Below are 16229 nucleotides of genomic sequence, written 5' to 3'. Positions count from 1 at the left end.
GACTGAATACTCTACAGGCAATAGTGATCCCTAACAAACTTACTAATCATGTGAGAAATCAGTCTAGGTTTATCAAAACAAGTGTGAGATATCAACAATTAAACAAGATATACTATTGTAAAAGGGCATCACTCCATCAAAAAACTTTTGTTTCCCTGGTCTTAATTCACTTCTGCAAAACTAAAGGAACAAAACATGTATATCACCTTGCCTTATGCACACAATTAATCCTATTCACTGGTGGTCAATATACGAAACTGTCTTGAAGCATTTTAAATACAAAAATCTATTTTTAAATTCAAAATTTATAACACAAATAAACAACCTAAAAAAATTTGCTATTACTTGACAACAACACAAAATTTAACTAATTCTTGAGTTAAATTACAAAGGTTAATTTATCAGGAAATTACATCAATCAAGCAAAATTTAAACTATCAAGAATTACTCAAGATTTAAAAAGAAAATCTTAGCAAATGAAAATTAAATCAAGCATGCAATGTTAAATTATTAAGATATACTTAGATTACTAAGTAAATAAATGTTAAATTACCAATATATAAAATGTGAAAAATTAAGAGATTGCAAGCACAAGAACACAAAAATACACAAAAGATTTATGAAAAACAATTTCACTAAGGCAAAAATCCCTCAATATACTTTCATTATATCATGGTAATAATAAGTAAAATTCACTTTACCTCAAACAAGCTTGTGAAAACTTTTGCAAAATCACCCGAAATGCAGCTGCTTCAGAGTCACAAAACACACTTCTGACAGGTGTTGTTACAAATATATCACTTTTCCTACATTCAGATCTCAAAAGCTAAGTTTAATATCAATGACCACACAAATATTTTACGTTAATAACTTCTCTCTTTTGAAGAGAGAGAGAGAGAGAGAGAGAGAGAGAGAGAGAGAGAGAGAGAGAGAGAGAGAGAGAGAGAGAGAGAGGTCTCTGAAATCAGAATGAGCAAACTTTAGGATTACAGCTACAAGTAAAACTATCAATCAGATGACATCATTATTAAGGCATTTTGGGAATGAGATACAACAGAAAATCTAGAAAAGGAAGATGACATCACTTCCTGAGCAAAACATTCTGGGGCCAAAACTAGCAAGTTAGAACAATACGTGACCAGAGCAATGCAATCTTACAAAAACATGACGTAATCGATCGAGACGTGCTTTTGCTCTTAAAAAGGAGTACATGACTCAAACAGAAAATCATATGGGACGCGATCAGAACAATACATGATCAGAGCAATGTAATCTAAAACAAGATGCAATTGCCATGTGCACTCGTTCGTATTTCTCAAAAAGGTACAAGTCTTTACCAGAAAATCGTATGGGACAAAGCTTTTACAAGACTCGACTGTTATCCCAACCTGTCAACATTTAACTCAAAACAAAGCACTTGCTCATCTTAATCGATGACAGCTGAATCAAAACACAACATCTGGTCTAGCTCGAATCTCTCCCCCGCTACTATGTTATTATCCAGAAAGATATTATTAATTCTAAATCACGCTGTTAAGTTATCTAAATCACTAACTCTTTTGAGATACATTACACTGCATACAATATTCAACAATTACTATCACTACACAGAAGTATGACAACTAGAACAGTAAATATATCACAATTATGGAAAGATATACATTTCACAAGGCAATATCATGAATATAATTATATATATATATATATATATATATATATATATATATATATATATATATATATATATATATATATATATATATATATATATATATATATATATATATATATATATATTATATATATATATATATATATATATATATATATATATATATATATATATATATATATATATATATATATATATATATATATATATACTGTGCATAAAGCCTCACCCAGGCATCACAATACCTTTATTTACATGTTCATTTGGATCTAGGCTTGGCAGTGACAAGCATTTCCAAAGTGTGAAGAAATTGAGAAGTTAAGAGGGCACTGTGGCTAATAAATACTACATGCATATCTAGTAAAAAGTGACCAGTAGACTCTACATACAGTATATAAATTTCATCCTAAAAAAACAATACACTAATAAATACTTGGCTACGATGGTGAAGGAAGTCTATTCCAGCTCTAGTAAATTTTACAGATAAAATTACGTATGTGCTGGAATAGTTGTATATTTCTTTGTGACCAGGTAATTATCATTACCTCGTTCTGATATGCTGACCCAAGATCGAATCTCACCCAAGCACTGGAATACCTTCATTTATTTGTTCATTTGGATCTAGGTTTAGTAATGATAAGCATTTATAAATTGTGAAGAAATCAAGAATTTATGCAGGGCATTGTGGCTAATAATAATGTACATATGTATCTGATAAAAAGTGACCAGTAGATTCTACAAACATACATACATACATACATATATATATATATATATATATATATATATATATATATATATATATATATATATATATATATATATATATATATATATATATATATATATATATATATATATATATATATATATATATATATATATATATATATATATATATATATATATATATATATATATATATATATATATATATATATATATATATATATATATATATATTATATATATATATATATATATATATATATATATATATATATATATATATATATATTATATATATTATGTGTATATACTGTATATATATATTATATATATATATATATATATATAAATAAATTTGTATTACATATATGTTCACACACATTCACATAAGGCCACAGGAAAATAACAGAAATGTCAAGCACTTTCATGTTATGTAAACATTTTCTCATTTGTTTTTCCTGTGGCCTTGGCTGAATATATTTCACATGCTATTAAGTGACATACATGCATAAATATATATATATATATATATATATATATATATATATATATATATATATATATATATATATATATATATATATATATATATATATATATATATATATATATATATATATATATATATATATATATATATATATATATATATATATATATATATATATATATATATATATATATATATATATATATATATATATATATGCGTGTGTGTGTGTGTGTGTGTTAATTTGTATATAATAACAATATATGGAAAACAATAAATAAGATGGAAGTCAAAAGAAACTACGTACCTCGAAGTTCTGTAACGCTAAGGAGTCCGAGGAAGTATTTTTCTCCCTTCAACAAGGGTCGATTAGAGAATCCACCATATTCTTTCCCTTCACCCACTTCAAATTGCTGTGTGATCTTGACAGTAAATTTAGACAGAATTAGAGAGAGCTACATATTTTGTAACTACAATACAGTGGTCTTTGTTCTTCCTGACACTCTAGTAACAAATAAAAGTTTGTGCAACTTGCCCTTAAGCATGCTGCTTATTTATGAGTAAGGTATGTTAGTATATATCTTTTCAAAATAATGGTTTGCTTGTCTAGTTTGCATATAAAACTCCAGACAAGTGAATAATCCGTCAACAGTTGGTCTCAAACAAAGAGAAAAGTGGGTGAGATGAATCTAATAGTAGGGGCGCACAGAACTTTTTTTTATTATAACAGCTCTATAAATTACAAAATAGGTTTCAAAAAATGAGCCATCAGTACCCAGTAGCCTTTAAATGAGTTGGGAGGGATGGTTACTTTAGAGGAGTTAAAATTTCAGCAAACTTTTTAAAAATGAGCACAATGAATGCAGGAACAATGACCAATGGTGGGAAAAAGTGAAAAGATATAAAAATTCTGATAAGAAGAACCATGGACATCTGTTATGTTCAGGAATTAAACTATAAAGGAGCTGGCACAAAACCCAGCAGGCAGATGGGATACTTATAGGCGGAAACCTAAATGGACACAAGAACAGACAGAGATGGATTTGAGGATGTTATGGATAGATATAGTTTATCAGAAAGAAATCAAAAGGAAGTAGTACTGGAATTTTGCCAAAACAAAGGATTAAAGCAGTTGAACACAATGTTCCACATGTTCTAAGAGAAGTTGATAACATCACAAAAGTGGAGAAGCTGAAAAACACATCAATTTCAATATGATGAGAAGTATGGATGGCACAAAAGAAAAAAAGACTGTAATGCTGGGGTTGGTGTAACACAACATACATTGCGGTGAGCTAATTACCAGTGAAGGATAATGGATGTGAGCCAGTTACTGGTGAAGGATAATGGATAGAAAGATGACAAAAGATACAATCAAAAGAATAAAAACATGGAAACTGAATACAGTAATAAATTAGTTAAAAAGCAGTATCAAGAAAATGTGCCAGCAAATATAGTACAAAAATGAAGGGAAAGAATTTTTCAAAGGCTGTTCGTGAATAGCAAAGGCATGGGACAGCCCACTGCAATGTCACAAGAGGTTCTACAGAGCAAACATATGCACATGTAATTAGCACCCAAGGCCTCTCTCCACTCAAACTAAGAACAGGGACAACCATGCAGTAGATGCTGATGCTGGGGAAGGGACTAAAGACTTTTTGATATTAATGATTGTCAGTTTGACTCTATGCCTGAGAAGCAAGTCCTTAGAAATGAGGAAAGTACAAGAAGAGCACCAATGCAAAAAAATAGGAGTCTCATTTTTGTGGTTCTTGATAAGGTATTTGACAGAAAACTATGGCAAATAATTGTATGGGCATTACAAAGTTAGAGGGTGCAAGTAGTGGAAGAAGGTACAAGGAAATGTAAAAAAAATGGGCACCTGTGAGGTGCTTCATGCAGATACCTAGTGTTAACAGTTAAATACTAGGAAAAGGTGGGGGGAAATGTTTAGGAGGTGGAAGAGTGGGATGGAGAAAATATGACTCACAACCAAACTGAGTAAACAACAAAATAGGAAAAAGTACAAATAATAAAGTGGCCAAGTGGCTGTTGTGGGAAAAGTGGGGACAGGTGAACTTTGTTATATGTACAAATGTAACACATGGTATCCATGAGGTGTTCACTATTAAAAAACATAAATGGATTTTGAGACTTTTGATGTCGGAAATGTATTACACGAGCAAATGGGGAAGAGAAAGGAGTTGAGAACCCTATTGTAATAGATTGGACTGTGAAGCAGAAGCTGAGACAAAAGTAAGAAAGAGTAGCTGCTACATAAATGAAATGAAGAAACAGTTACACTACTGGTATATGAAAATGTCCCATTAGCAGATGCAGCAAAGACTTACAATGGTACATAAAGACTCTTTGCAAGAGAAACCTGGGCAATGACCACAAAAACTGAAAAAGTGTGATCATAGAATTCAGTAACTCAATTGGTTTTGTCCAGACTTTTCAGTATGGTGGTCCCACACACGGGAAGATAGATTTCACTAGCACACACAACCTTACTATCCTTGTGAGATAGGGGTTGGATGGTTTGAGAGAGCCCATGGTCCTATCTGCCAAATTATCTACACAGACAGTATGGTTTTCCCTGGTCCTAACTTGGAAGGATAGGTTCTTGGGCACTGATTGTGTGTATTTGTTTGGTCTGTAGGACATGTTACAGTGCAACAGCTTTCCTTTGCCTCTGCCACTCACAAGTGACCCTCACACCTTTAAACAGTATGAAGACTGTATTATAAATGATGAATCGGTAGACAGATCTGGTATTCAAAGGCTGGAAAAAATTGGAGATCTCAAAGACTAAGATGGTTTAGACATGTGATGAGCAGGGGTGAGGTATAGTTGGTCAGAAAAGTAGTGGATATGGCAGTGGCAAGACAAGGACCTGTAGAAAGGCCACAAAATCAAGGAGAAAGAGAACAGATGAAGATCTCGACCTGATTGTTCTCAGGAAAACTAAAGGACAAAAAAGAAACAAGATTATTTTAAAAACATTTATGAATTTAAATAATGATGTCTTGGCTTCCCAGCATAAAAGGACAGAAAGCATATGTTCACATAGAAGCCTCAACTTTTTGCAAGAAAGTTACATCAACTACACTGCAAATAAAGGTAAGCAATAAGTACAATCTATGCAACTTGTAATCAGCTTGCAATACACAATTCAAAACTTGTGAGTGACCTGAAAGTAGTCACGCCTTTGTGATTTGGAGTATGAGCCCATTCACATATATGTATATACACAGTAATTTCTTTTTTGTAATATTCACATTTTGAGGCATACATTAAAGCATTCTTAACAGCTACAACATTAAAAAGAAAAGCTGCACATTTTTCCCATAGCTACATTCAATTTTTCTCTCAACCTAACTAATTTCAATTCTTATTCATTTTGATATACAGTAGCAATGAAATATACATTTTTTTTAAGTTTTTACTTTTCTAGTAGTGTCTCTTGATCCAAATGCCAAACAAAATTATGCCCTCCAGTTATAGCAAGAAAGTAAAACTGTTTATTTTAAATTTAAATCTTCCTTATGGAGTTTACCTGATGTTACAGCCATGAGTGACCTTTCATTGGTATGATATTTCACACTCACTAACTCTTCATTTTCTTTTAATATATAAGATTTAGGTGTTGGTATTTTCTGCATAGCTACTCTCTCCAATACTCCCATTATTAAGGCATTATAATTTTGCCCCCAAAAAAGAATTTATGGTAATGCCATAAATATACAATGTCATGCAGGTTTTATAGATCATACAGTTAAAAATAAGTTATAAATATTGTTTTTGATATGATCAATTCCAAATGTAGAGGAAGAAAAGGTTCAGTGTCACTAAATATCCTTAACAGAGAAATCTACAGCAGAATGAAATTGCAGCTGAACTCAAAATATCTGAAACAAATGATTAAATATTACAGAAAAATTAAAAATGAGCTGATAACTGTTAAGTTATAATTACAATCAAGATGAAGATATGTTCACAAGAATGATGTATTGAAAAAACATAATCCATTGAAAGTATCTGACAGTTGTAGTGGCTATAGGCCAACCACTTGGAGTCTGGCTGAAGTATTCTAAAGAACAAAAGATTGGATGCCTTTTCATTTCTACAATCATCATTTACAGTGTTACAGGTCAAGTTAGACTTCAAATTGTTATAAAATATCATAAACTGCAAAGAGAAATGCATGGTAACTTTATGAAGGGAGAAGAGATAAATATTGAAACAATGCACCACCTGAATTAAAAATCCAAGGGCTACCACAAAAGAAATACACACATGCTGACTCAATTACTCAACATTACAAGGGAAAAAAAAAACAGAGTACAAACATGTGCACATGTAATGAGCACCCAAGGCCTCTCTCCACTCAAACCAATTGCATTTGCAACCAGTTCAAAGCTTCTTTAGTTCAAACGAAGCTAGACTTGTCTCAACTTAAGAACCTGATTTATGAAAATTCAGCTATAAAATCAAGGACTGGGGCACCCCCAGCCATTCTGCGCTCAAGACAGTGAAAAGAGGAAACTGGAGTGGTTGGAAAGCAAGCTGGAAGAAAGGAAGCAGAAAAGGAGGAGAAGTAAAACACTAAAAGTGGGTGCAATTGGGGTCCAAAGGGTCACTGCAAACCTTAGGTAATGCCTACAATGCACCATATGACGTGCACAGATGGCACCATGCCCTTTCAAAGGCTACACTGATGTCAGTCTACTCAATGAAAAAAAAAAAAGCAGCTGCATCCATTCTAAACTTCTGAAATCAAACAAGCCAACAATATAACTACAAAGATCACTCAAGTTGTCACAGACTGATTGATACTTCTAGAAAACTGTACGGAACTGAACTTCACAAAACAAAAGGCGAGGCTGTTAGAAATAACTGCATATCTAGAATTACATGGCAAATAGTATAGTTCGCCATGCTTTGAATGGATTGGATGATCGTGTAAGTTTTGGGAATTTCATTGTGATGTAACATTCACAAGAAATTATTCAACAGCCATTTCTATAAATATGGAAGATACTTACATGTGGTAGTATTTTGCCAGCAATCCAAACTAACTCTTTACTTCTGGTATCTTTTTGGTTCTGTTTGTCTATACCAACTAACATTCTGGCTTCTGCTTGAAGGTCCTTAACTTTCTTGCCATTTTCAATCACATGTTGTACTACAATGAAGAAGGAGCTGAAGGGAAGGAAAATACATATTTAGAAAAATTTAGTTTTATATATATATACATATATATTACATGTACAGTATATATATATATATATATATATATATATATATATATATATATATATATATATATATATATATATATATATATATATATATATATATATATATATATATATATATATATATAATACATACATATACAGGTACATAGAAAAATTTAGTTTTATATATATATATATACATATATATTACATGTACAGTGTATACATATATATATATATATATATATATATATATATATATATATATATATATATATATATATATATATATATATATATATATATATATATATATATATATATATATATATATACATACATACTGTACTTCTTCTTCTTCTTCTTTTAACGTGCTTTTTCCCATTTTTGTATGGGGTAAGCACGATGCCTTTTGAAGGACTTTTGATTTGGCTTTGGGGTAGACCTGTAGTCTCGATCGGCTGCCCTGCCTGACATCGCTTAGACCCCGGTAGCGTATGTTTCATGTATCATACCCGACCCAACGCCCTTTCTTCCCAGCAGCGAGAAGTTGTTGCGCGGGTAGGACGAGAGTTCGAGACGTGTGAGATGTTTGTTGTTTTTTAGAAGGTGTTGTAGTGGCTTTGTTTTGTGTGTGTATTTAGTCTGTAACACCCACTTGCTTTTTAAGCAAACCTATCCGTTGATTACATATATAATCCCGGGATGTCTACACGGATAGCAAAGTGTCTGCCTCTCTGATCAGTCGGCTGCGGATTTGAACCCGTGCCACAGACCTCTACGAAGTCCGAAGCTGCTGCTGTAACCGACTGAGCCATCGAGGCTCCTACAAACATAACATATATAAAACATACTGTACATATATATATATATATATATATATATATATATATATATATATATATATATATATATATATATTATATATATATATATATATATATATATATATATATATATATAATATATGTATGTAAAAGTGAATGTTTGTATACAGTATTAGTTTGGCTTCTATAGAAATCCAAACTGTCTGACAGACCCAAACAAAATTTTGCACACAGCATCTGTCACCCCAGAAATGGTTTTTTAAAATCAAACCGCTATCCCTTGACAGACATACAAACACAGACAAAACAGTTTTCTGGATTTATTCTCTTTTTTTCACTTGACACTCCACCTGCTCCGGATGTGAGAGTCAAGGAAGACCCTTACTTCAAAATCTTGATAAGAACTTCAACCAGGAGGATTATTCTGTCTAAGCACGTGAGGGAGGGAAGGACAAAAAGCACTTTGTCTTGCTCCCCCCCCCCAAAAACAAAAAAAAAAGTCAGACTCCCAACTCCCTGTAGAGGTGACAGTCTTCTTCAACAAGCTTATAAATTCATACACAAAAGTCCCTGTCTGCACAAGACAGTGCTTTGAGACACAAACTGATGTCATATAAGTGAGCAATTTGGCCCGTCTGGAACTCTAGGCGCAGGTAGAACAGGCTGACAAGAGACAAAACCGCCTGAGAGCGGTTGTATGGTACTCAAAGGAGGGTGACTGATGCTGAAGGAGGACACCCGATGATCAGAGACTAGAGTTGGCCACTTGAAGAGGCGGTCAATTGGAAATTATGCTCAAAAAAGAACAAAAGTAAGTTCTTAGATGAGACAGGCGCCGAGCTAAAGAGAGACTGGCATCAGCCACTAGTAGGTTGGCGCCAGACACGAGAGCTGGTGCTGGAAACTCTATATGAGGACGAGCTCTAGTGCTATACAGGCGCTCAGGCACTATTTGAAGTTTGGGCGCTTATGTTCTGCTTAGCGCCAATGCTGGCAATCTGCATGCCTCTTGGTTGGGGCTCCACTTAACCTGTAGCGATGTGGGAGCTTTGCAGCGAAGAAGTCCGATGGCTAGCAAAGCATAATTAGAAGTTTTGTAGCGAAGGAGTTAACTGAAGGCTAGCAAAACTTCAAAAAGTACATCTCTATGAACGCCTATCCAATGGCTGTCTGTCGACAACTGTGGACAGCAGCCCTGACTGAGGGGCAACTAACCAGGCACAAAACCCCCTCCAGACTCCTATGGACTTCAGTATGTCTCCTCCCTGGTGCATGGGAGTCTGAGAGCGACTGGGTTTAGGAGATCCGAGGGGCCGGATAACTACCCTTCACTACACATCCAGTAAGACACCTTTCCAGTGGCTGTCTGTCGATACCTGGGACCGGCAACAGGTTCGACTGAGGGGACAACTACCCCTGTATAAAACTCCTGACCTCCCTTGAACTTCCAGTATGCCCCCTCCCTGATGCATAGGAGTCTGACAGTGACCTTTGTCTGGGAGCATCGAGGGACAATTAGCCACCTCCTCCACTGCACAACACTTCACTATTATTACAAGGTTAACGTCTGTTAACCCAGACATAAGACTGGCAAGAGCAAGGGGAGGAAGCCAGGAGCGGGAGCAGGTAGATAAAAAAGATAAGAGGGCCAACAGTAGGAGAGAGCTGGCACCAGGAACTCAGAAACTAGCACTGAGTGAGTGCCCGAGAGCACTCAGGCTCTGCAGTTGGCAACAGGCGAGCTAGTAACTCGGGAGATGGCAAGCACTACTGGCCATTGTAATATGAGCTATCGAAGCAAGTACCAAAGCATGGATCTCAGCTGTCGAGAACTTCTTTTGTCAAAGCTCATCGTATCCAAAACATTAAGCACAATTCTCTCCTACTGCATTCCTGCTCTTACACTTTTCAGTTCTCTGCAAAGGAAAGTGCAATAATGTTCAATTATACCAACAAATCTCAAATACTAACCAATATAATGCAAAATTGTAGATATATATTCATTACAGAAAATATTGGATCGGTTGAGAATGCAAAATTTACATTATATTACGCTAATCAGTAAACGAGGTAGTAAACGCAATATTAAAGTTTTTTACGTTACTCGGAAAAAGAAAAGCTAACCTTTACAACAAAGTTCAAAGTACACTGAGTAACGATATACATACATATCCAAATACTGTCAAACATTGAGACATATGTATTAAGTAAGTCTTGCATATTATATAACGAATGTCGAAGCTCTGTGGAAGCTCGGGTGCTATCTAATGACTGGTGTATTGTGGGTTGTGGTTTGGGATTGGGGAAGCTCCATCGAGTTGTAGCAAGATTTAACAGCACTACTGTATAACCATTAAAGCCAACATTTAGTCGTCTGTATTCTTAACCCTCTACCTCAGGCCCCGTAATAGAGACTTTCAGATAATACACGTATTCACTACCAAAAAAAGCGGCCCAGTAGTGAACACATTACGTTATTCCGAAAAGGAAAGTTAACCTTTACCAACAACAGTTGAACACTGAGTATCATCATATATAAATGTCTCAAATCCTAACAAACACTAATTGAGACTTGCAGTTAAGTAATTCAATACTGTAAATACTGGTTCGGCAACAAACGCAATGTCTACATTTATTACGTAACCAGTAACAGTAGTACGCTACCAGAGTTAAACCATTTGATTACGAAATCGCTACTGCAGCAAAATATGATAAACTTGAATCAGATCTTAATATAACAAAATAATAAACTGATCCTGAAAGCTGTAGGCTTGAAGGCTACCTGAAATCAGCAATAATACTTCACCAAAACCCAGTTTCCAACCGACAAATTTAAGAACAAAGCTGCCATTGACACTCGATGTTTACTCGAATGCGGCAGAAAACAGAGTGAGACTGTCTGCTAAGTCATTCCTGGTATTCCCGTTAGCGGACGGGACCAGTCATCTGCACTCATCTTTGAAGTGTTACCTGCAAATTTTTCAGTTTAAGCTGCTGTGCAAGTGGAAACTACAGCTATATAATTACTTGGTAAGCTTCTTATATAAAAATCATTACCGACTCTCCAGCCACACCATCTTGCTGAATCCCATAAATAAAGAGCCCATAAGCACACCAGCTTTTATTTTTTATTTTAAATCTTTATCATCATTTTATTGCTGCTTAGTTACATGGTGTTCATTATTATTCCTTAAATTATGACATGCTTTCATTCAATTTTATTGTCTTGTGTTTCAGAAATATTATTACATGTAGTTACCTTTGCTTAGAATTATTACAATTTTTACTTCTATTGTGTTCTGTAGTCACTCCCATCCTGATGGTCAAGTATTGCAGGGAATTCAGTAGTTTTCATAATATCACAACATACAAAATGGTCTGGAGGAGCATACTTGCATTTAATTAATAACTGCCATAGATATGGATTCTCATTTAAAGTGCCCTTCCTGTAGAGGTCCATGGTGATGTCTTTAGATGTGTTCAGTGTGTAAATTGGTCCACTACCCAGTGGTCTCTCCACAGCCAAAAGAGGGTGCAAGACCAAAGAAGATGTCACGTCGCATTCTTTCTCGTAGAGATGTACAGCTGATCCTGTGGTCAAGACTAGAAGCTCTTACGATAAGGTTTCTGTGCCCATGATAACCCCTTGTGCAAAGACATTAAGGGTATCAAGTGCAGGCCATCATCTACCATCTACTCTCTCACTGCTTTTCCTGTTCAGGATTCACCTTCTTGAGTGTTTCCTTTCCCAGGGCTGCAACCAACAACAGCAAAATTGGGGAAATGGTTATTATATTTCCTCAATGTAACTAACAGAAATCTCCAGCTTCATGCCACATGCTCATCTTCCAGTTTTGCCTTCATCTGTGTCTTCTACATTCATACCAACACCCTTGGAATTCCTGAAATCCACTGCTGCATCTTTTGTAGATTGGTTGATGAATAGTATATTCTCGGTGTTTCATAATCAGTTTTTGGCCATCTTCTGTTCATCTGTAGATGACCTGATAATATGCATCATCTCCAGTTTTGACTTCATCTTCTTGGATACCACACGATCTCCCAGCTATCTACTGTGACTTTGGGTCCAAACGCAAATTAGTCACTGACTTGTGGTTTCTCTTGGTGTGCCTTCCTCATCTACTAGGTTCACAGTCCTTGGATGGGCAACATTCCTGAAATCCACTAATGCATCTTTTGTAGATCAGATGACGAACAGGACATGTTGCTGATGACCTAATGATAAGAATCATTTCAAGTCTTGTCTTCATCTTTTAGGATACCACATGATCTCCCCATCATCAGCTTGGACTGTGAATTCAACTGCAATTGTGCCAGTGGCCTCTGATTCTCCTAGTTAGAGGACATTTCTCTCCCGGTTGACTTGTCTTCTTTCCGATGACAAGAATGTGGCCGAGATCCATCTCCCTCCCAAGGATATTCTGAAGTACTGCCCTACGGATCATTTTCCCCACTCCAGTAAGATCAGTACTGACTCACCCTGCCAACCATCTAGCTTCTGTTGTTCAGATGGTCAGCAATATTTTGTATAAAACAGCTCAAGCTCCCCAAAGCAGTCATGAATTGGGCTGCTACTTACCAAGCCACTGCAAAAGAAAATTTTCCTAGGTCTTCCCAGTCCTACTTAAGTTTGCAATACTACTCTCATTTGGATCACCATACATTTAACTGAGACCCTTCCCTGCTGTTTTCTTCCGTATGGCAGCTTCTAGCCCACAAAATATGGAAGATGTTACCACCACCTTATGTACCTCACCCTTCAGCCTAATAGGGGCTCTCTTCTAGCAGACTACATTCTCTACGTCCATACTACCCAGAGCATCTACTAGCAAGCCCAGATACTTGAACACTCTTGACAATCACTTATCCCAGCTTAATTGTGGCTTGCTGGTCATCATCCCTCCCATTTCTCACATATTCAGTCTCTGCTTTTCATCACTCTACTCTATAATGCATATCTCCACCTATCTAGCTTTCTCTCTAGCTTCATCCTACTTCCTGCAATCAAAACTATATCACAGCTCCTCCCTTACATCTTTGGCCATTACAGCCCAAATGATATTGAACAAGAATGCGCTAGGTGCTGATGTACGATGTATACTCAAAGTATTTCTAATAAACACTTACAACTTTCTATGGAAAACATATGCCATTACAATCTTAACATATAAGAAAAGAGAGTGGCATAATTTTGTTATCAAAATCTTTAGGGCTAAGTGGTATATTTTCTAAACAGATAACTATCTTTCTGAAGGAATTTCATGACTTGGTCACACTATGGATCAGCTACAGTTTTGTTAATAAATATTTGTAAGGTAAACCATTTACAGTACTGTGTTTTTTCTCTGCTCTCTCAAGATTGAGGGAAGCTTACATAATTTAAGTGGGGAGTATCCCCAGTTCTACTGTTATCACTTTCAAGTCAGTATCAATAGAACTACCAAAGTTACTGAAGGTCAGTCTGAAGTGGAATGAGAACAATGCAAACAAGAACTACTAAAACAAATATGACAAAACATTTTAAATGGCTATTAAATCCCTGGAAAAAAATCCACTACCTTTTTGGCAGTGTTCACAAGAACTGCAATATTTACTCAAAATTATTCCATATAGTTTGTCTCTTGAACCAGATGGAAATCTGATCTAGGTATACTCACATTTGAAAAACGTCAATTTAATCCATAGCCCATTTTAAAGAACCGGACAGTACAGTAATTCCCATTTGGGAGGTGGCGGGAGCACCACAGTGATGTGGTGGCAAATAGATTTTCTGTTGTTCCATTATGCATTGCTAATTCTAAAGCTATATTTCAATAAGTTCCCATTCAAGATATCACATTAAAAATAGTCCAGCTTCCATTCTTCACTAATGAAATTTCACAGATCTTCCTCAAAACTTCATCCTACATACCAATACCTAACCTCTTTAAGTGTGTCACAGACAACAGCAGAAACTGCTGTCTGTATGGTAAATTTCCACTGATAATTCTCCAGCTCATATTTGAAAATATATGTTTTGGTTCTTAGATTTGTTTGTATTTGTACAAAGTGAAGGCCGGGTATTTCATCACAAGAATCTGTAAATGTTCCAGGGGCAAAAGTAGAATCTTATAAGACAGGGTTTCATTTTATACTGTATTGCAGAAATATGCAAAGTTTAGCAATATACCTAAATGTTCATGGATTCTGTATCCTTACTGAAATTTGTAGTAACATTATCCTATTAACATTCTTAACTCTCACTGGGTTGGCAAGTAATAGTTCAGAGCTCAGAGTTCAGAACCATGAAAGTAAATTCACACTTTCTGCACGAAGTGACTTCTTTGTTGCATTAAAACAAACCACAGTTCTGGGACACAATGTGAACATTTCTGGTCCATTAGTTCCATGCTACCATTTGAAATAATACACATACCAAGAATTACTGTTGGTAAAGCTGTGACATTTAAGTATAGCCAGAACTGGAAGATTTAAAAAACCTCCAAGTACCTAACCTCCTCACAAAAGATGAGTGCTTGGGTGAGTACCAAAGGGTTCAGACAAAAGATAAAATACACAATGAAAGATAAAATGCAACTGCAAAAACCTAAAGGAAGTTACAAAGAACCTTTAGTATCATCACAGACAGAAATTTAAACTGACATGGTATTTGCTCTACTGAAACTAGAGGCACAAGGTCCAAAATAATTTACGACTTCCTCCATTATCGTGTAAATGGGACCAAATGCTATAGGAAGAACTAAAAGAAACATTAATCTGCAAAAGTGACATGGCACCAAATCTGGGTTTCTGGTCACTTCATGGCTCTTTTACGGTACCATTACTTATTTTTGGCTCACATACAAGCTTTTTCATCATGCAATTCATCAGGTTTTGGACTAGCAACATCTGCCTGGCAATGAATCAAGTTAACACAATATTTGAGAAATTTACCAGGAATGTAATTTTCAGGACAATTTCAGTAACAATATATATTTACCTATTCCCATCTCCTTCACTGATGATCTGTGGCAATGTAATGGTTATAGATGAATTGGTTGTATCTTTAACTGAAATAGATCCATAAAATGCAGGGGCAGGCATTGTTGCCAATTCTTTTTTTTCCTTCTCTCCACAAAATTTCGCATTGCAACACCGTGCTTCAATCTCGATGATTACTCCTGGTTGAATGCCTTGCAACTGTAAAAGGATATTTCATTTTATGATCTTTCAGGAAGAACTTAACACACTCATATTTCTGTTACTAA

The 16229-nt window shown here is 35.1% G+C and overlaps 1 protein-coding gene and 1 long non-coding RNA gene across 4 annotated transcripts in view; one reads left to right on the top strand and one right to left on the bottom strand.

Annotated features, from left to right (window-relative positions):
* The window catches only part of LOC136835554 (receptor-type tyrosine-protein phosphatase epsilon-like), a 282453-nt gene that overhangs the window by 34791 nt on the left and 231433 nt on the right, over nucleotides 1-16229 (bottom strand). For all 3 annotated transcript variants that reach the window (XM_067099206.1, XM_067099207.1, XM_067099208.1), the window contains 3 exons: nucleotides 15962-16161; nucleotides 7940-8096; nucleotides 3199-3313 (listed from right to left, as the gene is read on the bottom strand). In XM_067099206.1, the coding sequence (XP_066955307.1) occupies nucleotides 3199-3313; nucleotides 7940-8096; nucleotides 15962-16161 (472 nt within the window). The remainder of the gene's footprint in view (nucleotides 1-3198; nucleotides 3314-7939; nucleotides 8097-15961; nucleotides 16162-16229) is intronic.
* LOC136835562 (uncharacterized) overlaps nucleotides 1-16229 on the top strand; it is a 96656-nt gene that overhangs the window by 39860 nt on the left and 40567 nt on the right. The gene's annotated exons all lie outside the window — the stretch shown is intronic.

Source organism: Macrobrachium rosenbergii, chromosome 55 (assembly GCF_040412425.1).
Source record: "Macrobrachium rosenbergii isolate ZJJX-2024 chromosome 55, ASM4041242v1, whole genome shotgun sequence".
NCBI lineage: Eukaryota > Metazoa > Arthropoda > Malacostraca > Decapoda > Palaemonidae > Macrobrachium > Macrobrachium rosenbergii.
The sequence above is the reverse complement of the archived record's forward strand: the minus strand, read 5'-3'. Positions and strand labels throughout refer to the sequence as shown.